Consider the following 26,347-nt stretch of genomic DNA (forward strand, 5'->3'; position numbering starts at 1 on the left):
CAATAGTCATGGCGTTTATTAGATTGACTATGCAGGTTATTTATACAAACTATTTACCATTTATGAACAACTAGATTTTATGTCAGTCTACTCAACAGGCATGTATTAAACAGTTACAGTGCACCAGGCGTGGTTCTAGGCTTGGCGTGAATGACACAGACTTGTTCTGTGCTCTCACAGAGTTTACAATACCCTATGGTAACAATTGAGCATATTATGAAATGCCAGATTAACTTCATAGTAGGTTACATTTAATCACAATATCAAACTCCATTCTTGACAGTCAGTCTTTATATTTTGGTAGTGATTAATTATTGGCTCACAATTAAAACCAGGCAATCACTGAGGTCAAACAAGATGTAAAGCCAGCCATCTGCCCTACTGTGAGATAACTTTCTTTTCTAAGTCTTTTGTAATTTGTGATTTTTGCCTCAATAGTTACCATTATTTTGGCTTCATTTCTAAAAGCTCATTTTTGATACTTTTTAATTAAATGATAATAGTAACTAACATTTATTGAACACATACTATGCATCAGACACTATTCCTGATGTTTTACATTATTAGCTCATAATCTTCACAGCCACATTCTGATGTAGATACCATGAGTATCTGTTTACAGATGAAGAAACTGATGATAGACAGAGATGGAGTAACTAAGTTTAATTAGCTAGGAAATGGTGAAGCCAGGCTATAACGTGCAGTTTAGCTCTAGAATCCATGTATGTAACCACTGTGTTGAAAATGACTTCTGCCCAGTCCCTTGGTCACCTGTGACCCCTCTCATTCACCCCCATCTTTTTCCATCCATGACCACTTCTCACAGCAGGTGGGGATCATTCAATACTGTGCTCTCATCACCTTCACCAATGTGGACCTTAATCTTTTGCCTGATTACACATATTAGCATTACAATAGAGTCATTCCTGGCATACTCTTAATATGGTCAGAACGAATTACTGAATTTTCCCAAATACGAACCACAAGCAATGTTTTAGCATAAAAGAATTTGATGATTATTAATTTTTTAAATACCTCTTGGAACATAGGATAAAAACAAGGAACAAGAGCAAAAATCAAATGCATTTGAAAAGAGGATTATTCATAATAATTTTCTTTAATAGAGCCTGAATGGTGGAAAGAAATATATTTAAATCAGACTGGGATACTTATATGAACATGTAGATCACCAATATCTGTACTATGTAGAGGTGGCGGTTGAAACTGTGGGAGTCCGTAAGGTCACCTGTGAAACATGGAATGTGGAAAGGGAAGAATGTTCCAGGGAAGGAACTGTGCAGATGTATGTCCTATGAGGTGGGAGGAAAAAGAGGCTTCTACAAAAGAGACTGGAAAGGAGTTTTCAAAGATACAGGAGGAAAACTAAGGGAGATTAAAAAGAGGGGGAGGGATGATTTAAAGAATTTAAAAAAGGAAGTGGTCCAGAGTGGGAGATAGGTCATTAGAAAGAGAAGGGTTTGAAAAGTGCCACTGGATTTTCCAGTTAAAACTCTTTGGTGGCCATAATAAGAGCAATGCCTGTGGGTGATAGCACAAATGGCGGCTCGTCGTGGCTGGAGGAGTGAATGCAGAGGTGAGGAAGTGGAGACAAGAAGCAAGGCAGTTCTTTCAAAACAGATGGCTGTGAACCCAAGAGCAGGAAACTCCACCCACAGCCAACTGAGGAGGCAGCGTGTCTTGAGGTGGCAGGGGTGCTTCTTTAATTTTATGGGATCAGAGGAGAGAGCTGCAGTTGAGAGAGTAGCTGAAGAGAAGAAGAGGGGACAATGGCAGAGCATGAGTCTGAGATGGGAGAGGAGATCTGAGGGCAAGCAGCGGGCTAGCGGGATGAAGGCGTGCACTGTGGGTACCACATCCTCAGAGAAGGGAAAACAGAGCCTGATCTGTTAGGGAGGGCACGAAGTCAGGACACCCCTTCCTGAATTGGGAGGTCAGGCCACTGGAGAGGAGGTCACAATTTTAGGAAAATATTGTGCTTCTGAAAAACTCACCTCAGCTGCGTGTCTTTGCTTTCACTACCAGCTTTGCGTGTACACATTTCTGTCATTTTATTGTGTGACTGTGGAGAGGCCTGCTTGAATTTTGGAAAGCTACGTGAGAAACCATGAATTTTAGTATAGTTGTTTGGATGACTGGCCTAATTGTTTCTTTTGGAAACTTAATGTGACCTTAGTTGTTTAAAAGTCTCTAGCTTGAAAAGGTGTTGGGATTTTAGTTCTTTCATTTTCTGTGGCTCATGACCATTTGAGTAATGCCTGCTTGTTCACCCAACTGGCTGCACTTCTCAGGTGCAAGGGCCAAAGCTTTTCAGTCCCGAATAGTATGTAGGGTGGTCAGAGATCCCCAAAGCCCAATGTAGAAATCACAGTCTGTTATTATGAATCCCACGCATGTTCAAACTATTTTGCATGGCAGAGTGTCAACATTGATGTAAGCTGGGACGTGTAGGACTGTCTTACGTCATAGCAACTCTGTGTAGTTTGTGAAGCTAAGTTTCAATGTCTGCTCTTGGCCGTGGGTTCTCTTGGATGAGGAAAGACCAAAGAAGCCAAATAAGGTGCTGAGACAGGCTGGGCTGTCCTTCCTTTTTTCCTTTCCAGTCCGAACCTGGCTCCCTTCTTCCTGCCTCATCAGTTCTCACATCTTGATATACTGAGCTGCAAATCATGAGAGGCATGAAGATGAGGAACACACATGAAAAATGAGTTAGAGAGAAGAGACCAGAACATTTAACATCGTTTTACAGCTTGCAAATTGACTTCACTTACATTATCTTTTATGATTACCTGTGTTTTCTAGATAAAGAAACTGAGCCCCAAAGATAGGAAATGATTTATTTGTCCAGAACTACAGAGTTAATAAGTGTCAGAAGTAGGACTCGAATCCAGAGCTTCTGGCTCCAAATCCATTGTCTTTATACAAAAAGCTAAGGCATCAGCCAGCATTCATGCTGTTAATATATGAGAAGTGTTTATTCTTTTAAATATAGTGTGATTATATTGCTAGACTGGTAGTTATGGAATTTTCTAAGAAAATTAGTGCTTTATAAATATTAAGTACTACCATTATTAGTGTTATTATTGCCACCCAAATCATGGGCTACATAGGAGAATTCATTTCATTCAGTTCAACAAGTACCTAGTTTCTTTGGTAACTAAAATATTGTCCACACCCTCAGGAAGCAGAGAAAGAAATTAGGTAAACATATAGATGAAATGTCACATGATGGATTCTTTAATGGACATATGCCCAAGATAAGGAAATAAAGAGCAGTGGTTCTTGAACTTCGCTATGCATCAGAATCACCTGAACGGTGTGTGAAAACACAGATTGCTGGGCCCTGCCCTTAAAGTTTCTGGGATGGGGCCCAAGAATGTGAATTCCTAACAAAGTTCTTAGATGGTGTTAATGCCACTGGTCTGGACACCATACTTTGGAAGCTGAGATAAGCTCCATCCGGGAGGCTCAGAGAAGATACAGTGGGGCAGCCACAAGAAATTTACTGTAACTAAAGTAGCCTGAGGATGGAAAAATGTCATGGAGAAGTAGAGAAGAGGAATTACAAGGAAGCACAAGGAAATTGTTGGAATTGATAGATAGGTTCATTATATTGATTGTGATAATTTTATAGGTGTATACGTATGCTGACACATTAAACTGTACACTTTAAATACGTAAAGTTTCTTTAAAGTTTATCAATTATACTTGGATAAAGATTTTTAAATAGATGAAGAACAGCAGATTCAAAAAAAAAAAAAAAAAGAAGAAGAAGACCGTGGGGAGAGATGTCTGAGCTCGTGGAGGGCTGCATGTGCCGTGCTAAGGCATGTGGCCTTTCTCCTATAGGCAGTGCAGAGCCACTGAAAGATCCGAAATAGAGAAGCACCCTAGTCAAATTTGCATTTTACAAAGCTAATTAATTTTAGAGCAAGTATGGAAGCATGGAAGAAATTGCCCCTTACGACCTAAATATGAAAGAACTCCTTTGACCGTCTATAATATGATGCCCAGGGATTAATCAAATGTGTGTACAGCTTAGTATTTCAGTCGAATAGTTAATAAGTCATTGTGTGCCATGCATATGTACAAGTCAAGGATATCATCCTTTCCCTTAGACACTTGTGGGAGCCAGCACAGCCCAAGGGAACAACAGCACAGCCCAAGGGAACAACACCTTGCCTTGTCTTTCACAAGGCAAGGTGCTTTTTTATCAAGGGCAGAAAAGAGTCTTTCTCTTTCTGACTTAACTTCACTTAGCATGATAATCTCTAGTTGCATCCATCTGAAATGTGACACAAATGAACCTATCTATGAAACAGAAACAGAATCATGGACCTAGGGAACAGACTGGTGGTTGCCAAGGGGATGGGGGGTGGGAGAGGGAGGGAGTGGGAGTTTGGGGTTAGCAGATGCAAACTGGTGTATAGAGAATGGATAAACAACAAGGTCCTACTGTACAGCACAGGGAAGTGTCTTCAATATCCTGTGATAAACCATAATGGAAAAGAATATGATAGCACAGGGAACTCTACTCAATGCTCTGTGGTGACCTAAATGGGAAGGAAATCCAAGGAAGAGGGGATATATGTATATGTGTGGCGATTCACTTTGCTGCACAGCAAAAACTAACACAACATCGTAAGCAACTATACTCCAATTAAAAAAAAAAAAAGAGGAAATTTAGACACAGATACCAGGGAGAATGCCATGTGATGATAGAGGCAGAGACTGGACTGGTGTGTCTACAAGTCAAGGAAAACCAAGGATTGCTGACAACCACCCGAAGCTAGAAGAGGCAAGGAAACCTTCTTCCCTAGTGCCCTCAGAGGGAGAATGGCCCTAAAGACACTTTGACTTTGGAGTTCTAGCCTCCGGAATTGTGAGGGAATAAATTTCTTTTCTCTAAAAAAAAAAAAAAAAAAAAAAAGGAATATGAAAAAGAAGAATGTGTGTGTGTGTATGTATGTATAACTGAGTCACTTTGCTGTAAGCAGTAATTAACACAACATTGCAAATCAACTATACTTCAATTAAAATTTTAATTAATTAATTAAAAAAAAAAGAAAGTAAGAGCTGAAGCAATCAGCCAGGGTTTCACAGAAAATGCAGAACTCAAGCTGGCCTTGCAGAGCAGTGGCATTTGCCTGGCCAGAGGAAGGCACTGCAGGCAAGTAGGCCCCCAGAGTAAAGGAACTGAAGGGGAACTGAACTTTGAATGCACAGGGACATTGAAGAAGCGGAGACAACTGTTCAACCTTTGGCAGGGGCTTTTCTTGAGGCATGATGGTGGAGTGGAAAAGAAGTTTGGATCAAAAAGGGTGTTTCCACTGAAAGATGTTTAGAAAAAAAATAAATTAGAGAGCAACACAGAGGTAGGAAATATAATACTTCTCAGCCATCTGCAAGCCCCTCTCCTCTCTTATCACCCAAGGATAATAGGAATCAAGGGAACAGAATATAAAGGCTTGGGTTGGGATCAAGAGACAGGGAAGGTACGTGGGTATTTGGTTCTGTTAGGGCCAAAATAACAGTAGTTGCTACCCTGGGAGCTGGCCTTTGTCCTGAGAATGCGGTGGGCTGGCGACCTAACAGCTCCTTATCAAAGGCCATCTGTCCTGTGAACTGGGATGAAAGCCTGGGAAGTCTTCCCTTTCAGCTCCCAGATGGTATCCCAATGCACTTGTGAAAGAGACTTCCTGGGTCATTTGCTTATTCCCAGATTTGCAGATATGAAAATTTTTTTGCGTGTTCGTTTTGTGAATTGTGTTTTTCCACTGTATCGCTTCATATCACAACTTAACCATCTATACAGCACTCTCTTAAGCTTTATCTTCTACACAAAGAGCGTGTACTTGCTGAAAGAAATCTACAAATTGATTTTTTTCCTTGTGTGTCCTTGTAAAGAATGGTAGATTTGTTCACCGTGTAGACTGGAGTCATTGCTGAATTTGACATTCCATATACCCTTGCAGTTATCCAAAACTTTGATTTTCTGGCCTACACATCATCTTGTTCTTAGATTATTATACTTTTTATTTCCCTGACCGGGAGCAGCACCTGACTTTTTCTTCAATGGCATTATTCCCAAATTACTAACATGAATGCCCACACAAAAGTGGCTTCCTGTGTGACCACGGATCAAGAGGCAGAGCTGCCAGGTGTGATGCAGGTTGAGGCAGTGGATGGGGCTCAGCTAGGCTAGTCTCTGCCTGGAGCTCAGTCCCTACACCAGCCAGGCAGCCTGGGTTGTTCAAATTTAAACCTCATCAAATTAAAAGTGATTGCATACTGTGGACCTTGGAGGTCACATTGGAGGAGCTGAAGGTGCAGCTAATAAATTGTAGATTGTGACATGTCTGACTTTGGGGTGGGAGGTGACAGGATGCACGTGGCTGGAAATGCAGATAGCAGCATACCCGGTTTAGTCAAATACATATCATTAAGCCCGCTGAGCAACTTACTGAACTTATCATTAACTATATTTAAAAGCACAATCAATCTGAAATTTCCTCTTTCTAAAATTTTGCCTTGGAAGAAAAGGAAAAAAAAAAAGGAAGGAGGGTAAGACTTTGCCAAAGGGTGCTTTCATGGGGCACATGGCAACCAAAACAAAAGGCCCAATTTTAATTGAATTACAAACTGTGTAATTATTTAACCTGTACCAGCTGGTCTCAAGAAACTACCAGATTTCCTTAGAGAGTTTGTACTTGGCCAGAAACATAAGGTAACTTATTAGGAAGAAGAAAACTGCCTTCTATACCTATGTTACCAGCCCCCACTCTCAAAGAGCATAATATAAAAGGGGAATAAAATCCCTGGAGTTCATTTTTGGCTTAAGAGGCAGTCCTCCCGCCCTCGAGTATGTGAATGGGTTTGCTAAAGCACCTGTAGTCTCTGAGGAATGGCTGACATAAACAGGATGTTACTGCATCAGACAGGTAAGAGTAAATTCTCTAATTAGTCATCTGAGATTTCATTTTTGACTTGGAAGTACTGGAAATTTAACTTGTTTGTGATGTGCAATTGGCGAACTGACAGTAGCTCCCACTGCGCCTCCCTCTGTCTTGCTGTCCTGGTGCTGGGTGGAAAGCACAGGGGTGGGGCGTGTGGGGCAGTCTCGATGTAGACACTTCGCTTCATCTGTCAACATCAAGCTAACTAAAGCACCTTCGTATTGACAAATGTGTCCTAATTACACATTCCTCGCTTGTAATGCTAGAATAATCCTAATGAGTTTCCCATGATCGTTTTTCTTTTAGATTAAATGTTTTTTCTCAATCCCCCTTCCAGTTTTGTAACAGTGAAGTCACTCAGAATCCACGCTCATTTACATAAGAGCATTGTTCCATAAAGGTACAGAGCAAACTATTTTTAGAAAGCTGTATTTTATGTATTAAAGTATGATTGAAGACAGGACCTGACTTGGCCTTTGATTAAAGACAGAGTTCATCCTATTTATTTTGTTTTAAAACACCCTTCTCCAAAAGAAAGCTTGATTGGGATCAAACTTCGTCCCCATGCATCATAGCTATTGATTTTACATTTGTTGTCGCTCTGCTGATTTTATGCCCCTTGGTGTCACAATTTGTTATCCTGATAGCCGGCCCCTGAGTTGGTGCTGGGACTGAGCCTGCAAGGTGGCTTCTTTCAGTTCAGACTAATCTATCCATGAAACAGATGAGCTTTCAAACACAGAACTATGCTCTTCTCACTTTTCATAGCATTATGCTGGTATTTCCCATGGAGATGACAGTAAAATTTGTGGCAAGTAGCAACATTAGGGACATTTCTGTAGTCCAGGAGATACAGCTCCTGGCTGCCCTGGGTGCTGCAGGAAGCTGTGTGCTCCTCCTCTTGGCTTTTTTTTTTTTTTCCACACATAGATTCACTCTTAGGATTCAGAATGCAAATATTATGGCCATCTTCTGGAAAATGTCAAGGACAGAAAATCCTTCCATCTTCTACAAGTGGCAGAAGGGATAGAAGGTCTGCTGGATACACCCCACCTTATTTGTTAAAGGACTGTCCAGCCCTCTTTTTAATCTGCATCTACTTACATGCTTATAGGTAGAGTCTGGGATGCTGCCAGATCACCAAGCAGCCCATTTAGGGTAAAATTAGATAGACTTTCTAGAGATATATGTTGTACTCAAGTATCACTTCTTGTGTTTTGATTTTCTGGCCAACTGAGTGAATGTAATGCTCTTATTTTAAATTGCTACTTTACACTTTTTCCTCCTCTGGCTTCCCATTCAGTATTCAGTCACGTCACTCAAGACCATCCCGGAACTGTGCCGAAGATGTGATTCGCAAAACGAAGACAGATCAGGTAAGCTTTGCTCCCCACCTCTTCTCCTTATCCTGCCTTTTAGAGGGTGGGGGGAATCCTCCTGGCATCCCTTCCCCCTCACATTGGTTGCTCCTGCTTTCTGTTTTCTTTTTCTTTTATGGCTTCTCCACTTACCCCCAACCCTCAACAAACAGATGTTAGGTCATCCTCCAAAGACTAACCGGACAGGGAGGCCCTAATGAGGACTCAGCTGTATACAAATAAATGTAGGCGATCATCGCGGCAGCTCCAAACCACAGTATACGCAGCAATTTACTGCAAACCCGAGAAACCATTGGTGACAAAACATAATGATGCAGGCGCCAATGAAAAAATGTTGGATGCATTTACTACCCATATGGCAAGGACCAGCTTGGGGGATGGTGCTTTGCCAAAGTCTGAAACCCTATCAGGGATGCGACATGATAGAATCTGCAGTAAGGCATACTGTAACAGTTAAGATTAAAGCAAAGCTTTGGAGTTTAATAGTGTAAACTAAACAGAGAATTATGGCGTATAGATGAAAACCAGCTGGCTGACCTTTTCTCCCTGCACACCCCCGACCCTTGACAAAAAAAGTACATTCAGGGTTGTTTTTCCCTCTGTAAATCAAATTAAGCCTCTCTGCTTTTCTCTCTGTGATGGGCAAAAATGAAAATTAAAAAAGGATATTGATGGGAATGATACCATAGCATTAAACTGTGAAATGATGTTTATTATTTTTCCAAGTAATTACTCTAAGGCATCACCATTAACCTTGCCAAAGCTGGACCTCTGATAGTAACTAGAATCCTGAGAACCACGGATGATGGAAGACTTAAGATAACCCTAGAATTATGTGTATCGTGCTTGAAAATAAATAGATCGTCCTTACCTGTGCAGCTGCTAGAACTCTAGGCCTTTCGAACTGAAAGGACTGTGCAAAGCTAATTTACTTTTCTCTTGGGCCATTTGTTTTCTTTCAACATTTTGTTTAGATGAGATGGGGAAAATAATTAGTCTATCTAGGTTTGTTTATCTTTGTTTTTTTTTGTTTTTGTTTTTTTGTATGAGTGAAAGTAATGCTTCAATGTTTGGGTCAGAAACATCATAGAAGATAGTTTGAAGTTCAAATAAAAGTTTTCATTTACCTCCATTTAAAAAAAATTTTTCTTATTTCAAATGCACTCAAGTATCTATGGGGTTAACAGAGGCTTTGGCCATAAGGCTTATCAGGATGTGCCTCCTTAAAAGGCATCACCAGGTTCAAAGTTAAACCTCTGTGATCAGTGACAAGGGCAGCAGATGCAGTGGACGGGCCCTCGGCCTCAGAGTCTGAAGACCTCCGTCTGAGTCAACATTCAGACATCTATCGGTTATACGACCCTGAGCCTGTGACTCATTATCTATAAAATAAAAAAGAAACTTGTTCTGCCAATGTTGCCAGGCTACTGTTAGGATCAAAATTAGGTGATGTATCTGAAGGTACTTTGTAGTTACAAGATTTTCTTTCTTCTTTTTTTTTTTTTAATTGGAGATGGGGCAAGAGAGAAGACATAATAGCAAACACTTCAGTAGTGCTTAATGTGCTAGGTATTGCTGGAAGCCCTTTACTCGTATTAACTCAATTAATCCTAAAATCCTTGTGAGCTAAGTATTGTACTATTAAGATGTTTATATTATATAGATGGGCAAACTGAGGCACAGAGCAGAGAAGTAAATTATCTCACCCAGAGTCACACAGCAGTTGCGTTACAGAGCTGGGATCCAAACCCCAGGAAGTTTGCCTCTGGAGTCTGTTGTCTTATCCATTACATGTACTGTCATATAGCTAGACTTAGGGATAGTAATTTAATTTTAAGATATTTTCCTTTTAAAACTTTAAAAGCTAGCATTTTCCCTCACTGATGAAGTGGAAAATTTCTTTTCTCTGTTAAATAGCTTCTCTTGCTTACCAAGTTAAGTGAATTAACCGAAGCTTTTAAAAAGAATTTTCCTGGGGCTGGTTTATTCCATTTTCTCCAGGTCTTGTGACTTGTAGTCACTTCCACAGTAGGTGATATTAGACATTCCTTCTGTGGTTGAGAAGGAGGCCAATTTCAAGTTCAGAAGCCTTTAAACTCACCCAGAGCAAATATCCAGTGCTCGAGGTAATCACCAATAATTAGACCTGACAGGAAATGGATATATGAGGGAAAGACTCAGGCCTCTTTAATGGAATCCCATGTACACCTCCAACTTGATGGACCATTTGGAGGCTGGTAAACCACTTTCTAATAGAGCAAGAGGGATCCTAGAAAAAGAAACACATGAAAAATCAATCTCTCCAAAGCACCGCTGTAGAATTATCTGTGAGCTGCTTTGAAAGAAATCTCAACATAGTAAAGTTTTCACCTTCCATTTCTGAAAGAATTGAGGCAATCTCAGTTAGTTTCATGGGCATGCAGATGTGGAAATAACCCTCCACCCCCAACACATCTCCTTAGTCTTTCCTATTTCAACAACCTAGGAGGAGTTTGCTCCAGGAGCACTTGCACAATTTCGATCTTTATGGTAGTCTTTTCGAACAGATGGCGGCAGAAGACACATTGGCTTCTGAGAAGGGTCCACATCTTCTTCTGGATGGGACACCCTCTGGGAGAACTTTTCCCTAAACCTCCTGTGACTTAGAATATACTCTACCGGATAAAGATGTGTTTCTTTACCTTTCTAAAGTTTGTTAGGCACTTTCTGTTTTGTGTAGGTCGTCAAATGTCAACACCCATCCTGTACTAACAGGTCTTTGACTAGATAGATGTTCTTGGACCCAGTTGTTCTTTTATTTATTCATTCCTCAAATAACTTTTGTGTTTTCTGTCCTATGCACTGAAGACAGGGTAACAAGCAAGGGGTAGACAAGGCCCTGTTCTCACAGCACTTACATTCTGCGGGGTGACAGACAAAAGGCAGGCAAATGAAGACATAAACCAGATTTTTCCAGGTAGTGATAAGAGGTGACATGAGGCATGTGATAGAGTAACTTACAGTGGCTGGGGAGGGAAGGGGGTTTGGGGGATCAGGGAGCGTTCTTAGGGCCCAGCCATGGGAAAGCCAGTGAAGAACAGTGAAGGCAGAGGAACTAGCGAGCGCAGCGCCCCTGAGTCAGAAATGAGCTTAGCATGGATGAGGAAGAAAAGGAAAACCAATGTGGCTGCATGGGGCAATCAAAATGCAGATGAGACCAGGGAGCCGGTCAGGGTCAGACTCTACAGGGCCCTGAGGGTCATGGTACGCAGAGTTCAGATTTTACGCTAAGTTCTGTGAAGAGCGCTGACAGCAGGATCCCAATTTTTCTAAAATGCTATTACCTGGAAAGAAGCCAAAAATCATAACTCTCAGTAGAAGAAGGGACCCTAAAAATCATCTAGTTTAAGAGGGAGAGAAAGTGCAAATAATAAAAGCAGAAGGGTACGGTGTTGACAGGGGATGGATGTGGGTAAAGGGTATACAGGTGTTCTTTGTACTGTTTTTATTCTTTCAACTATCCTATAAATTTAAATGAAAATGTTTTAATTATAAGTGAATTTTTAAAGGCCAATAATAATAACAATGTAGTCCAAAGTCCATCAGATCTTGGAGTGACTCTTATTATCCTGATGGGGTCATCAGCCTGTACTTCGTCACGTGAGTGACAGGGAGCTCACAGTCTCACAAAGCTGCCTATTCATAAAGGTTAATTTTTGTTCAGCCAAAATCGGTGTCCCTCAGATGTCCATCCCCTTACACCTGGCTTTTTCCTAGGGAACCTTAGAGAAGGACAGTTCCTCCTGGGCAAGGGTGCCACTGAGTGTTTGGAGATGGCAGTCACCCTTGGTTTTGTCTTCTCCAAACTAAAATTTCCCTCCACAGTTTTGAGTGTATCCTGCTCATGCGTCTTGCTTTCTTGCGGCTGTAGCATTTACCAGCATCCCTCTTAAAAGTGGCGCACCCAGAACTCCACCCGAGGTTGCTCCCCGTATGGTCTGATCAGAACCTGTCAACCAACCACACAGATCAACCTCAGGACTTACCACACACCTTTCCTGCCTTTGCTCCTGGGCTACAAAGACAAGACTGGTGCCTCCCCTTCCTGCCTGTTATTTTTAAAGTGTTCTGAGAGGAACAGGAGTGCAAATGAGCCCAGTTGTTGGCCCTTGGGAGCCTCTCTATGAGACATAGAGCCCAGGGCTCACCCACTTCATCCCTGGGCCCTGGGTCAGCTCCACAGTGGGCTCTGAGAAAGGCAGATGGCAGGGTGTTTTGTCAGAGGCCTGGGGCAGCATTCCTGCACCTTCCACTCGCTCACCAACGCCCACGAGTCTGCCCTGGGATTGCCCTTCCTTTAGCCAAAAGCACGGATTCCTGTTAAAATCTGTATTTCCCTTGACAAGGATAATATTTTAAACTCTTTTCCATCAATTACACTACACTATGCCTAAACTGAATTTTTGTGAGAAAAAGAACTTTTGAAAAGAAGTGTGAAGGATTTGCAGATACCATAGGAAGGCAGGAGAGAGGGGAAGAACTAGGAATTAGAAGCTTGAGAACAAACTTTGCTGGTGCTTAGAGCTGCACAGGTGCTACTGAGATCTCCCAGTTATTTCTTAGGTGCTCAGCGTACCAGGCATTAGGCCAGGTCTTCTGTGCACAGCTTATTTGTCCTCAAAATAATTCTCTGAGGGAGGACCATTATTATACCCATTTTATGGATGAGGAAACTGAGGCCCACAGAAAGCAAATAATTTGTCCAGAGTTCTGCATTTGAAACCAGTTCTGCTGACCACAGAGTCCCTATGAAGTTGAGCAACTGAAGAGCAGTTGTAGTCCGAGGAACCACGCGCGGCTAGTGGAGTGGGGCAAGGATTAGCATTAGGGAAGTTACGGGTGAAAAATTTGCACCTCTAAAAGGGAGTTATTTATGAAATGTTGGCGTGTTTTCTCTGCTTAATCCCTGCTCCTCATGTAGGAAAGGAGGACGAGGCAGGGCGTGTTAACTCCGCTCTATATTTTCTCCGTATGAGGACTAAATACATATGAGGACTAATACTAAATCGACATATGGTATTCAAATCAAACATATTCAATTTCATTGACTTCGAGCTTCTTTTAAGTAATTGGACATTCAAATACACATTTGTTTCAGTTCATGGTGCTTTAAATGTCTTGTGATTCTTTCAAAATATGTATCTGCTCAGCTCATTGTATAATTTTCTTATGAAAGAAGGCATATAAATATTAATGCAGCTTTGCATCTGAGAACTTAGATGTGTTGAGGTTGGGAAACTCGGTTATGTAACAGTAATAAATGGCCCTGGGGTGTGTTCGAGAAGAGATCCTGAAGGGTTTTCAATACCTAATTAGTAGAGAAGATCACTTGTGTGACAGTGAGTAAAGGAAAATCATACTTTTTAAACTCAGTATCTGGTAAAAGCTGTTTTGGATGTATATTTAGAAACATTGCAGATTTGCTATATTTTTAGCCCTGTGCCTGCAAATTTTGTGATAAACCCTGAAAATGTATGGTTTTCTAAGATTTTCAAGGATTTTGGCCAACACCGAAAATAATACATTGACATGAAATTTATCCTCTTGAAGCTGCTGTGACATAGCTGATGATGTTAAATATACAAACCTCCTGTTTTCAATTTTATTAAGGTTTCATGCTAAAAGCATGAAAGTTGGTATAGCAGTTTAAATTGAAAAACCTGCTGATTAATCCATTTCACATGATCTAATATAAAATGGACTCAAAGATTCGGGAAACACATTTGCTAAGATCTCAATCAAGAAAATGAACACTTCACCCTGATGCAGCAAAGAATCTAACATTTATGACAAAAATCTATTTAACTACAGTAAAAATTTACATACAGTAAAGCATGTAGATGAGAATGTTAGTCAAATAATTATTTTTGCTTCTTGTTTAACAAAATTATAATTATAAAGGTGACATAATTCATTTTTTTAAAATGGTAAGTAAAAACTACAATTAACCATGCTACCAAAACAAAATTGCTGTATTTCTTTCTAGTATTTTTTTCATGAGGCATATTTTTTGTATGGTTGTCATCATAACATAAGGGCAAAATTTTTTTTTAAACATCTTTATTGGAGTATAATTGCTTTACAATGGTGTGTTAGTTTCTGCTGTATAACAAAGTGAATCAGCTATACACATACATATATCCCCATATCTCCTCCCTCTTGCGTCTCCCTCTCACCCTCCCTATCCCACCCCTCTAGGTGGTCACAAAGCACTGAGCTGATCTCCCTGTGCTATGTGGCTGCTGCCCACTAGCTATCTATTTTACATTTGGTAGTATATATAAGTCCATGCCACTATCTCACTTCGTCCCTGCTTACTCTTCCCCCTCCGCATGTCCTCAAGTCCATTCTCTACATCTGTGTCTTTATTCCTATCCTGCCCATAGGTTCTTCATAACCATTTTTTTTTTTAGATTCCATATATATGTGTTAGCATACGGTATTTGTTTTTCTCTTTCTGACTTACTTCACTCTGTATGACAGACTCTAGGTCCATCCACCTCACTACAGATAACTCAATTTTGTTTCTTTTTATGGCTGACTAATATTCCATTGTATATATGTGCCACATCTTCTTTATCCATTCATCCGATGATGGACACTTAGGTTGCTTCCATGTCCTGGCTATTGTACACAGAGCTGCAATGAACATTGTGGTACATGACTCTTTTTGAATTATGATTTTCTCAGGGTATATGCCCAGTAGTGGGATTGCTGGTTCGTAGGGTAGTTCTATTTTTCGTTTTCATAAGGGCAGTTTTTTCCACTGCTTTTTTCTGCTGTTGCAGAATGTGTATGGCCAACACTTTGAATGAACTATAGAACTTAGGAAAGCAGAGCCGCCCCCTCTGTCTACTTTTAATCCATTAACACTTTGCTAATGTCTCTGAAAGAAAGGATATGAAGTCAATGTGGGGAAAGATAGGAGCAGGGAGTGATAGAAAAATTAAAAATAAAACTCTAGTAGTGTCAAAAATAATGTAAAGGGCTGGCAGCGGCAGAGCTTAAATACAGTGCATCTTTGTCCCCTCTTCTCTCCTTGAACATTTCTTCTCTTTGTTTAATCATAGATATAAGTCCCCTAGCTCCCTGACTTTCTGGAAGGTTGTGGAGTTAACAAAGTCAGGAACGAGGCAGTACTAGAGGTAGAGAAAACTCTGGGGAAGAGACCCAGTCTCCTTTCCCATGCTTTGGTTTTATTGGACTCTAAGAAACATACCTCTCCTCCTCAAAACTGGTGGGGAAACCTCTTGGTAGAAATGAGTTCAAGGGAATCGGCAGTAAGGAAGGATGAGAACTCAGAAGTAGAGAGAAAAGCATCGTGGAGGCAGGAAGGGGAAGAAATGAAGCACAGGGACCAGGAAAAACCGGTACGGAAGCAAAGTGCCTTTCACCTTGTGTGACCCCGCAGTGACTTCCTTCTCAGAAGTCAATCCTGTCGTTAGGGAGAAGCGGTTTTCCCTGCCCCATGTTCCCAATCAAGGCAACAGTAAGACTGGGGAGAGGGAGGGTTGTTACTGGTTTGGGATCTTCATAGAGTCTCTGAGAGCACCCCACTTCCTGCTGAAAGTGTATCCTTTTTCTTTTGTCTCCCAGTGGGCAATTTCTTCCCATTTAAAATGAGCGTGCTTTGTCCACATACCTTCTTTGCCCTGACTCTTCCCCTAAAAAAAAAAATCACTAAAAAACTCAAGTAATAGAAACAGAATCCTAGAATCTCATAGTTGAAGGATCCTCGGAGAGAGTAAAGAATCATCTCCAAAAGTCCAGACCCTTCTGTGGCATCGATTGCTCGGGCCCTTGCATCTCACAAGTGCACTCCGAGACCGGAACCAGCGCCACCAGCATCACGGGGAAGCCTGTTAGAAATGCAGACCCCGAGGCCTTACTCCAGACTCCAGCATCAGAATCTGTATCTTAACAAGCTCTCCAGGTGACTCATTTGTGTATATTCGAGTTTGAGAAGCGCTGACTTAGGCCACCTTTGGTGCTAATCCATCGTCCCTGATGAGGTATCATGTCACTCTGTGCTCAGAATCAAGCATTAGTTCCCCAAGATGGTTCTCAGGATACACAGTGGGAAACTCTCTTAGTGGGAAACTCTTATGTGGTCTTCAAGCACTCTTCTCCTGGATCCGCAAGCTTCCTCGCATGCCGCTCTCCTCCTGCTTTCTGCTTGCCAGTCTCATCAAGGGACTTCCTTCGGTTCCTAAAATGTGCTGTGTTCTTTCACGTGACACGTCCTTCCTTCTCTCCTTTTGCCTCCAAGGTCACCTCCTCACAGCCCTTCACCCTACTCCTGCGACCACCGCTGTTCAGTAGAAATGTAGTGTAGGCCGTTTCCATAATTTAAACTTCTTCTAGTAGTTATATTAAAAAATATAAGTAGATGAGATTAATTTAATAATACCTTATATTTATCCCAATAAATCAAAGCTATTATCACTTTGATATGTACCACCAGCCACATTTTAAGTGCCTAATAGCCACAGGTGTCTAGTGGCTCCTATTTGGACAGTGCAAGCCTAGATTATATTAAAACCCCTCTCCCAATTTACTATATTATCTCCCAGCTCCCTGTACTTTTCCACCTCTTTAAATATCTGCGTTTTAAAAATTATTGGTAATGTCGTTTAATATCAGTTTTCTCTAGTAGACTAAATAAAATCTCTTTTGGGTAATTTTGTTCATTATGGTATCTCCAGTGACTACTGCTGGTGCTACATATACCTCTGAGGTAGGATGGATGATTGAATGTGTAAAGAGGTGAAAAGGAAGCCGACTTCTTTGGGTTTTGTATCATAATTGAGGTTTGGGACAGCTGCTTTGCTTCTCTTCATTTGGTTTGACACTTTGATATTCTCTGGATATTTGATTCCTCTTTTATCTGCACCATACAAGCACTCTCTAATTATTTCCTGTCTTAAAAAACGAGCAAACAGTACTGCTCTGGTGGCTCCACCCTAATTCTCTGCTCCTTTTTCTTCCCACCCCAGGCCCCACTTGTAGCCAACATGCTTTAAAGAGTTAACGGAACCTCGATCTCTAGTCCTCTACCTCCTGTTCAACTTAAATATCTCCAGTATGGCTTCCACCTCTTTTGGGAAGGTCACAACTTCCAGTTGGTCAAATCCGTTGGCACTGATGTTCTCATCTTGCTTGGCATTGCTGTGTTATTTGAGGCTACTGGCCGTGCCTTTCTGGAAACGTTCTCCTCCCATGGCTTTGTGATCCCACCTCTCTCCTTGTTTTTCTTCTAACGCTCTGATATCTCCTTAGTCTCCTTTGCAACTCCTCTCCTTCCTCTACTTGACCTTTACATATCCAAGTGGTATGGAAGTATTCAGTAGGATCCTTTCTCCTCTCAATCTCTAAGTCTCTCTGGGTTGATAGCTCATTCGTTCTCATGGCTTAAGATGCCCCATACTTGCTGCTGCTACTCACCTCATCACTCTAGCCTCCTAATTCATGACCCACTCGATATCTCCATTGGATGCCTTGTGGAATTCTGAAGAGGAATTCTTGAATCCCCATCCCCAACCTGTTCCTCCTCAGAACCCCCTCAGCAATCAGCACTCAGTTTACTGAAACACCCACTCGGTGGCCAAAGCCAGGATTCTGCCTCTCCCTCATCTCCACCTCCATCTATCAGCAGGTCCTGAGTCGTCTGTGCTCAAAGGCTATCCCCATCTGTCCACTTATCTCCATCTCAACAGCCCCCAGCCAGGCCGGGCCACCTTTATGTTTTATTGGGTTAACGACCATGAACTAATACTTTGACTTCTTTCTTCACCATCAATCCTTACCACCCCATATTTCCCCCAGAGGAGGCACAAGGATATATTTTTAAATGTAAAGCAGACCATTTCATTCTCTGTGAAGCCCCTCTAAGAATACCCCATTTCACTTAAAATATAACCCAAACTCCTTTTTGTGGTCAATAAAACCCTCAAATAAGTTGGCCCCTGACAACCTCCCTCAACTTCATGTTTGATCTCCTTCACCCTAGCTCACTCTGCTCTAGATAGAAGAACTATGGAACCTGCCAGATTCTCTCCTGCATTAGGCATTTGAGAATGGGCTTCCTTCTACCCAGATCTTCACAGAATCATCTTTTCTCTTGTATTTTCCCCCAGATCCTCACATAATTGTCTTCTTCTCATCCTCAGGTCTTGGCTTAAATGTCATCTCCATGATAAGGCTTCTCAGCTGTTCTCTATTCCAGGACCCTACTTGTTTCCATCAAAGCGCTCTGCATTTTGTAATTTCTCATTCATCTGTATACTTGCTTGACTGTCTGCTTGCCCTATAAGGACAGTGATTATGTCTATTTCATTCCCCGCTGTACCCCTACAGCCATGTGCACAGAGAACATTCAGCAGATGTTTGTGGAATGAGTGGACCCTGTAAGAGTCTTTTAGCATTCTGCCAATTACTTTAGCACTTCTGAACAAGCTCTATTATATTCCTATATCTCTTGCTTATATTGGAAAGAAATTGCCACCTTTAACCAGTTGAAAAAATTGGCAGCTGAAATCAGAACAAATTTTCAGTGATAAGATGACTCTAAATTTAGGCTGATGCCACTAAAGATAAACAAAGTAGGGAAATTCTTCCACTCAACTGTTTCTAAGAAAAGTTGTTATTAAAAACCATTTTCCTAATGTTACTTCATAGTCAGTGGTTACCAAAATCTAGGCAGAGAGTACAGTTTGGGATTTAGCTTAAAATGAATCTGAAATGAGTACAACCAGGTTTTACTACTGGTTTCTGGAATTCCATTGCCTTCATGTGACCCAAATAGAGAAAATGTGAATTGCATGGTTAGGGAATAATTTTAATTCTGATAAGGCAGTTCTGCGGTGATATGGAGAGAAAGTTGCAGTCAGGGAACCTCAGTCCTGGTTGAGCAGTCAGCATAGTATGTAATTTTCCACATAACACTTGAAACTCCCTCAGTTCACATTTATTTTCAAGTGAGAATACGGAAGCACTGCTCACCGATCCTCCGGAGTTGTTGTAAAAACGTCTAGTGACATCATACACTTGACTTGTGGTCAGAAACATAGGAAGTTTTACACAAATATATTGTATTCGTAATTTTAACGGAGGACATTTTAGGAAAATTCTAATTAAGAAATAGCATTTGGAGGAAGTTTTAAAACACACGTAAGTGTTTTGGTTTTCTTCATTGTTTGTAACAGTGCCTGAGAAGTGTGTACCGAAAGGCAGTAGGAAAGGAGGCAGTGTGGTTCTGCCAGGCTCTGTCCTGCAGGGGCCTCTATCTGCACTTTGCTGCGTCCCTGCACCTGCCCTGTCCTCTCTGCAGCCTGTAACGGAGAACTCCACCCGGCCACCAGCTTGCTTGGGCGGACCCTACAGGGCTGCCCAGAGGAAGAGGAGGCTGCAGGCTGGGCTAGTTCTTCCTCCCATTTCTCCTCCCCTCCAGACCTTGAGGCACGTCCCTCTCAAAGTGGGACTAGGTTTCATACACTTACCACTTTGTTTCTGGAAAATAGAATTCATTTAATGTTTCGTAAAAAAAAAAAAAAAAAAAAAAAAAAACACTCATGCACCCTAAAGATATATACCCCCTTTTCTCTTCTTGTGTCTAAAGTTGTATTCCTAATGTGGACACATGACTTCACATCGAGAAGGAAAATAAACATTTTACTGACGGCATTCTGGGAGCCATCTGTTGGAGCTGGCTAGTAGAGGGTAGAGGATAGGGATTTTTCAAACCTCCCCCATCTGCCTCTTGTTCCCTTAGCAAGGAGCAGTATCTTGGTGTTTCCTGCCCTTGACAGATCAGCACTGTAGAACATTGCCACCTTCAGTTAAAACTGGTAAGCGTGGTTCTGCACTTTCCAGAAACTACACTGAGTTTGCTAACACTTTCCAGAAGCCACACTGAGCAAGTTCTCCCCTGTTTCCACACTTCTCTGCTTGATGAGCCTCTGCACCATCCTTGGATGTGTATCTCTCTATATAATTCAGCACTGAGAGAGGAAAAAACCGAAAGGAAATCTGGTAATGAGCCTGGAGTGGATGTAAGACTTAATCCACTCAGGAGGTTTTGCTGATGTCAGAGTGAAGGTCAGCCATGCTTTTCAGGCAACAGAATAACTCTGAAACCATGTGCTTTCTTCAGAATCACTCATTTGTCTTCTGTGGGAACCATACTTTCAAGGCCCAAAGGTTTAAAGTTGTCAAAATATTGAGTCTGATTTCATGATAGAACATGCGTCTTTGGTGAAGAAGTATCTTTTCTACCCAAGGTAGTAAGGGCTTTTGAGTATTTCTGTGAGTTTTTACACAATAAAGAAATGGGTGCACATGGGGTACAAAGTGACATGAGCAGGTCTTGACAGTTCTGGGCTGGGCTGGGAATCAGGAAACTTGGGAAATTATGAAATTGGGAAACTGGGAAACCTGACTTTCTACAGCTGCTTTATATCAGTAGCCACTTAGGAAGTTTAGAACCAAATCAATGAATCTTTTCCAATAATATTTTAACATCTCAATGTGAATAAATCATTGGTTGATATTTTTATAAGAAAGTCCTCTGTACTTGCCCTTCAGCCTCACAACACCATCAATAAAGGTTCTGTGACACCAATGAAAGGGATGAGTGAACAACTCCAGGGGAACATTTCTCACACCCACTCGCTCTTCCCAACATCATGGCCTGACACAGTACTGCAGATTCAGAGTTAACCCAGCCCTTTCTTGGATCAGGTTCCAATCTAGTCTCCAAGGGTGGTACAGAAGAGCACCGAGCAAGTAGCCTTCACTCAGGCTCCATACCCTTCTTCTTGTTGTCATGAGATAAGTATACCTGTCACCACGCCTCAGAACCTGAAGTGTTTGTGATGAGTAAGCCCACGATGGATTTCATTTACATCAGATTAAGGAAACTCTTGACTCTAGCATTGACCCTCCTAATTTTTCACGATGTCCCTCTCTTAGGTATAAAAATGGAAGGAAATGGAATCTTGGAGAACTTAGAAGTCATGTCCTTGAAGGTGCCTAGGTTTCCAGTAGCTGTAGATGTGAAGTTCATTGTTGTGTACATTTTAAGGCAATTACAGCTAAAGCTGACCATTTTGTTTCTCAAGGAAAATAGTATTCCTTTCACTTCTAACAATAAATAGTAGGAAAAGAGTATTTTATCCTAAAGACACATCCTTTTTTTTCTCTTCTTGATGTCTAAAGCTAATTTTCTAATATGGACACAAAACTCCATATTTAGAAGTAAAATAGGCGTTTTGGGAGCCAGCACTGACGTTCAGTCTTGAAAATTGGATCCACCGTTGCAATAGCAAACTGTACATTATCTTCCTAAGAAAATACTAATTTATCAGTCCCAAGAGCCAAAGAGTTGTTCTGTGTCAGCAATCAGCTTAGCCTCATAATTATAAATTTGTGAGGATCTGTTGAAATACATGGATCCAGAAGAATTATAGTGTTTCATAGTGAGTCATTCAGAATAAAGAGCCCTGTTATTTGTAGACATTCCATACAGTCATAGAAATTTAGAGGTGGGTCAGGTCTTAGCAATCATGTGTCTAACCCCTTTATTTTACAGATGAAGAAGTTTTGGCTTAGAACTTAGGAAATATATGAAAATACTTTAATATGCAGCACATCTTCAATAGCTTTACCAAGACTGTCTTTGAAATATTCAGCACACTCAGTGTGTCCAAAATGTGGCGAGAGTGACTCATTGTGACAAGACTCATATGTATTTAGTATACTTTGCATCTTTGGTCTAGCATATTCCTTTGTTCCTTCTTCCCCCCTCCTGCTCCTTCCCTCCCCCTTCATTCATTTATTCTTTAAAAGGTTTAGCCCTTGAGCCCCAATATCTGTGAGATGCTGTGCTAGATAGAGGGCTGGTTATAAACACAAGGAGGTTCACGAGCAGTCTTTGCCCTTGAGGGACTCTCAAGAGAGAAGGTGAGACAGATGCATGAGTGAATCGTTGAAACAGAGCTTTATAAATGCGTGACTCTAGGTATGGGCAGATGTATCTCAGGACACTGAGAAGCAAAGGACAACGATTCCCTGGGAAAGTCAGAGGAAATGCACCAAGGAGGTAACACCTGAGGGGAACCCTGGCAGATGAGCTTCCATCTCAGGCAGAGAAGGCAGGAAAGGCGTCATAGGAGAGGGCGAACTTGCCCAAAGGCAGGAAAAGAGAAGGAAAGACCTGGGGTATCCAGAAGGGGGTGAGTTTAGCAATGGAAATGCAGAGAAAAATTAGTGACGTGGGAATGGTGGCGCTGAGATAGGAAGATAAATTAGAAAATAAATAAAAGAGCTGATACCTACCATGATAAAGAATTTAGCTACTATCCTGAAAGTCAGGGTTTCCCAAAGCTTAGTTGTTTAAGTATTATTTCCACAACCTCTCTTATTTTTGTTTGACCTGTAAACCACTTGCACTACTATTTTTAACTTATTTTTCTAAAACCATTTACTTTTAAGCATATTTGTTTTTGGAAGAAACTTTATGTCAGTGTTGTAAGTAAAAAATCAATGTCACTTGCAGTAACTTCAAGGACATCATTAAAATGAATGTGATGAAAATAAAGCATTTCTGCTAACTCTTTGCTTATGAAAGTCTCTGAGCTAAAGGTCCACAGTTTCATTATTCTGAAGGGAGTTTGTAAGTTTTGGAGAGGAGTTAAAGTCACTGTAGCTCCAAACTGAGAGTCCTTAAATTAATTAAGAGGAAGAAAGAGTTGAAAGGTATATAGCTTGCTTACTCTCTAAGTCAGGGGAATTTATGGTTCTTGTGCACCATCTTAGATACTGCAGGGGTATGTGTCCCACATAGGGGGAAATACTATTTTAGGCAGTACAAGGCCTCTTCAAGGTTTTTGAGCTAAGAAGTGACAAAATCAGACTTATCTAAAGAGGGGATTAATCAGGATCAAAAGGGAAACCAAAGAAGAAAAGAAACCCTGCAGGGGCTGTGGAAGGGTCTAGTCAGTATAATAAGATGAATAGAGGGACCAGATTAAAGAAGGATTTAGGATCAGGCTACGTAGGACTTGGTGCCTACGGGATGAGGGGCAGGGATGCCTTGGAGATGGATTGCTTGGGAGGCTGCATATATGGTCACGTGATTCAGGCCAGGTATATGAGGAATACGTTTAAGGAAGACAGAGTAGAGTGTGTGTGCGCATATGCATGTGTGTGTGTGTGTGTGTGCATATGCGTGTGTGTGTGTGTGTGTGCATATGCGTGTGTGTGTGTTTTGGATGAGGAGGGGGAAGGCAAGAAGCAGGTGAGGGTAGGGGTGATAAGACCCCTGGATCAGAACATGCTACCTGTTACACATAACGTGCACATCCCAGGCTCACCTTAAATGCTTGTTGAATAAATGGTGACCTGTGGATGGTCAGCAGGCAACTGGAAATACCCTGCTGGAGATCAGAGACATTCCAAATGCCAGTTAGATTGGAAGAGGGAACTGTGGTCTACAAATCAACCTCAAATGCATTTCCATTTACCTACTGACCATTTTAGAAACTTTGTGCCGTAATCAGGTAGACAGGTTTAAGGTATATTGGGCATGTTTATGTTCATAAGATGTTAAAAATGAATCCACTCACCCAAAAAAGTCACTGAGAACCTATACATGTAAAGCAATTTGCTGGGTGCTTTGAGGGATAGAGAGGTAAATTAGACACAGACTGTTCTCACAGAGCTTGTAAAGATATAAAATAATCGATAAAATTTTCAGCGATCTAAAGTTTAACATGTGAAGTATTTATTCATGATTTCCGGGAAACAAATTTAGCCTCAAAATCTGCCTATAAGCCCTAGTTAGTCTGATCTTTGTTTCCATGCATTATAAGAAGTGTATCATGGGGTCGGGGTAGAACAACAGTATAAGTGGAATTTTTGGTAGACTTACAGAATCGGAAGTGAAAATCTTGCCTGTCATTAAGGGCCCTTTTACTTGTGTTGTGCTTAAAATACCCATTTTCCCAGCTTAGGAGAAATAAACTAATTGCGTTTTATCTTTTATATATATATATATATAAAATTGTCCTTCTCCTCAGACAGGTATATGATATAGTAAAAAATTAGAGCATTCTCACAAAAACCTGTTATCTAATCCACTTTTCATAACTGGGATTTTTTCCAGGGAGTCAAGACACAGGCTGGAAAACACAGATTTCCCTCTCAGCCTAAAAAAGAGTCATAGGTTTGAATAAGGAGGACAACGAGCCTAATGTTGATGCCCCTTCTTCAGTTTCTAGGCTCTTCTGTGGAAAGAAGTGTTTTCATAAGACTCAGACAGAATTCATTTCCATAGAGCATTCTTAATGGCTCCTGTCAGAACAAAACAGCTGGGAAACATATGGTATCCATTTCCCTGTATCACTTGGAAAAAATTTCACATGTAAATAAAGCCAACATAAAAGAGTAGCCCTTTGAACCCACGACCTTATACGATACATAAATATATTGGTACAATGCTCTCGTTGTATTGGCCCACTAAGTTATGTGGCTTTAAAAATGTTTTATTGCATTCTGAGATGCACATTATCAAGAAGTTTCCAAAAAAATGAAGGTAATTGGAAAATACCAGCAAATACTATCCCTAATAATAAGTATGTATCTCAGAAATGTTAAGAAATATATATATTTTTTTCCTACTATATTTTAAGGTTTTCAGAAAATTGATGGATAAAATTTAAGGCATATTTACATTTATAAACTCTGTGTCCACTATTTTTCTGTTGGTTTAAATAAGTAAGTAACCATATATTCTTGAAAGGAAGAGAGAAAAGCTTGGCAAAAATTTCTGGCAGGCCTTAATTTTTTTTAGCTTTACATTTTGAGGGAGAAAAGGACATATAAAGGATAGAAAGACTGTTAAATTTATAATGGACCCACAGGAATTAGTCTTTGCCTTTGCCTATTTACATTTCATAAATAACTAGAAAATCTCGTTCTCATTGGTGATTACCACTCCTCTGAGTTTATTAACAGGACTTTTGTCCCCTGTGAAATTAAGCTATAAATCCCTGAGAAGGATGCTCTTTGGGCATTTAAAAAGAAATTTAATGCATTGGACAAAGTGAGATTCAAATTCAAATATAGCACTTGTTAATTGTCTGCTCTGTGCCAAGTACTGTATACAACTGAGAACCAGAGCCAGCAGAAGGCAAGAGAAGCAGCAGCTTAAGAGCATCTAGACACCTTCCTTCCCTTCTGGAACATTCTCTGTTAATACCTGTTTCTTACTGGACAGAATCCAGGCCTCCCTCCACAGCTCACTGTATTTTCTTAGATTCCCAAAAGTCCTCAGAGAAGGACCGCTTCGTGCAGACCCTCTGAAACCACAAGCAAAATTGTGGTCCATTTGGGGGAAAGAACTCACCCACCAATAAATAGGTACATAGCATTTTGGCTTAGAACACTCACTCTCACCTCCTTATTTTGGTTCCAGAACTTATCTGAATCGTTTTAGAACACATAGCAGTAGGACGAAGAATGACCAAGGGTCTAAATTTGGGGAACATTTCATAATTTATATGCTACTTTCACCCCAAGAATCAATGGTAGCCAGGGACTGTTGCAGAAGTTACAGACCTGAGTATACCCTCGTCTTAGCTCCTTTACTTCCTGGTTGTACTCCATAGCAAAGAACAGACACATACACATGCTTTGGGGTTAAATACTTCCCACCTGCTGTTGTTCCAGAAGAGGAGAGAGCGATGGGAGATGCCTAGTTAGAGGGCATGTCTTGAAACCTCACCCCTTTGATGGGGGATGGTGTAACCTCAGTGGGAAGGGAGTAGGAATCCGTAAACTGGTGGGCTGCAAGCTACCAAGAGTGCGGGGTCATCTTCGTAGTCAAGGGAGTGTCCCAGAGAGGAGGCGGTGTCATCGAGGCTGAGGGAGGAAGGGGCAGCCGGTCACACGAGGCCG

The 26,347-nt window shown here is 41.1% G+C and overlaps 1 protein-coding gene across 4 annotated transcripts in view; it reads left to right on the forward strand.

Annotated features, from left to right (window-relative positions):
* Positions 1 to 26,347, forward strand: part of SNCAIP (synuclein alpha interacting protein) — a 149,064-nt gene that overhangs the window by 78,928 nt on the left and 43,789 nt on the right. For all 4 annotated transcript variants that reach the window (XM_057541469.1, XM_007188475.2, XM_007188477.2 and 1 more), the window contains exon 3: positions 8,278 to 8,350. In XM_057541469.1, coding sequence (XP_057397452.1) covers positions 8,278 to 8,350 — 73 coding nt within the window. The remainder of the gene's footprint in view (positions 1 to 8,277; positions 8,351 to 26,347) is intronic.

This window comes from Balaenoptera acutorostrata, chromosome 2 (genome assembly GCF_949987535.1).
Source record: "Balaenoptera acutorostrata chromosome 2, mBalAcu1.1, whole genome shotgun sequence".
NCBI classification, from domain to species: domain Eukaryota; kingdom Metazoa; phylum Chordata; class Mammalia; order Artiodactyla; family Balaenopteridae; genus Balaenoptera; species Balaenoptera acutorostrata.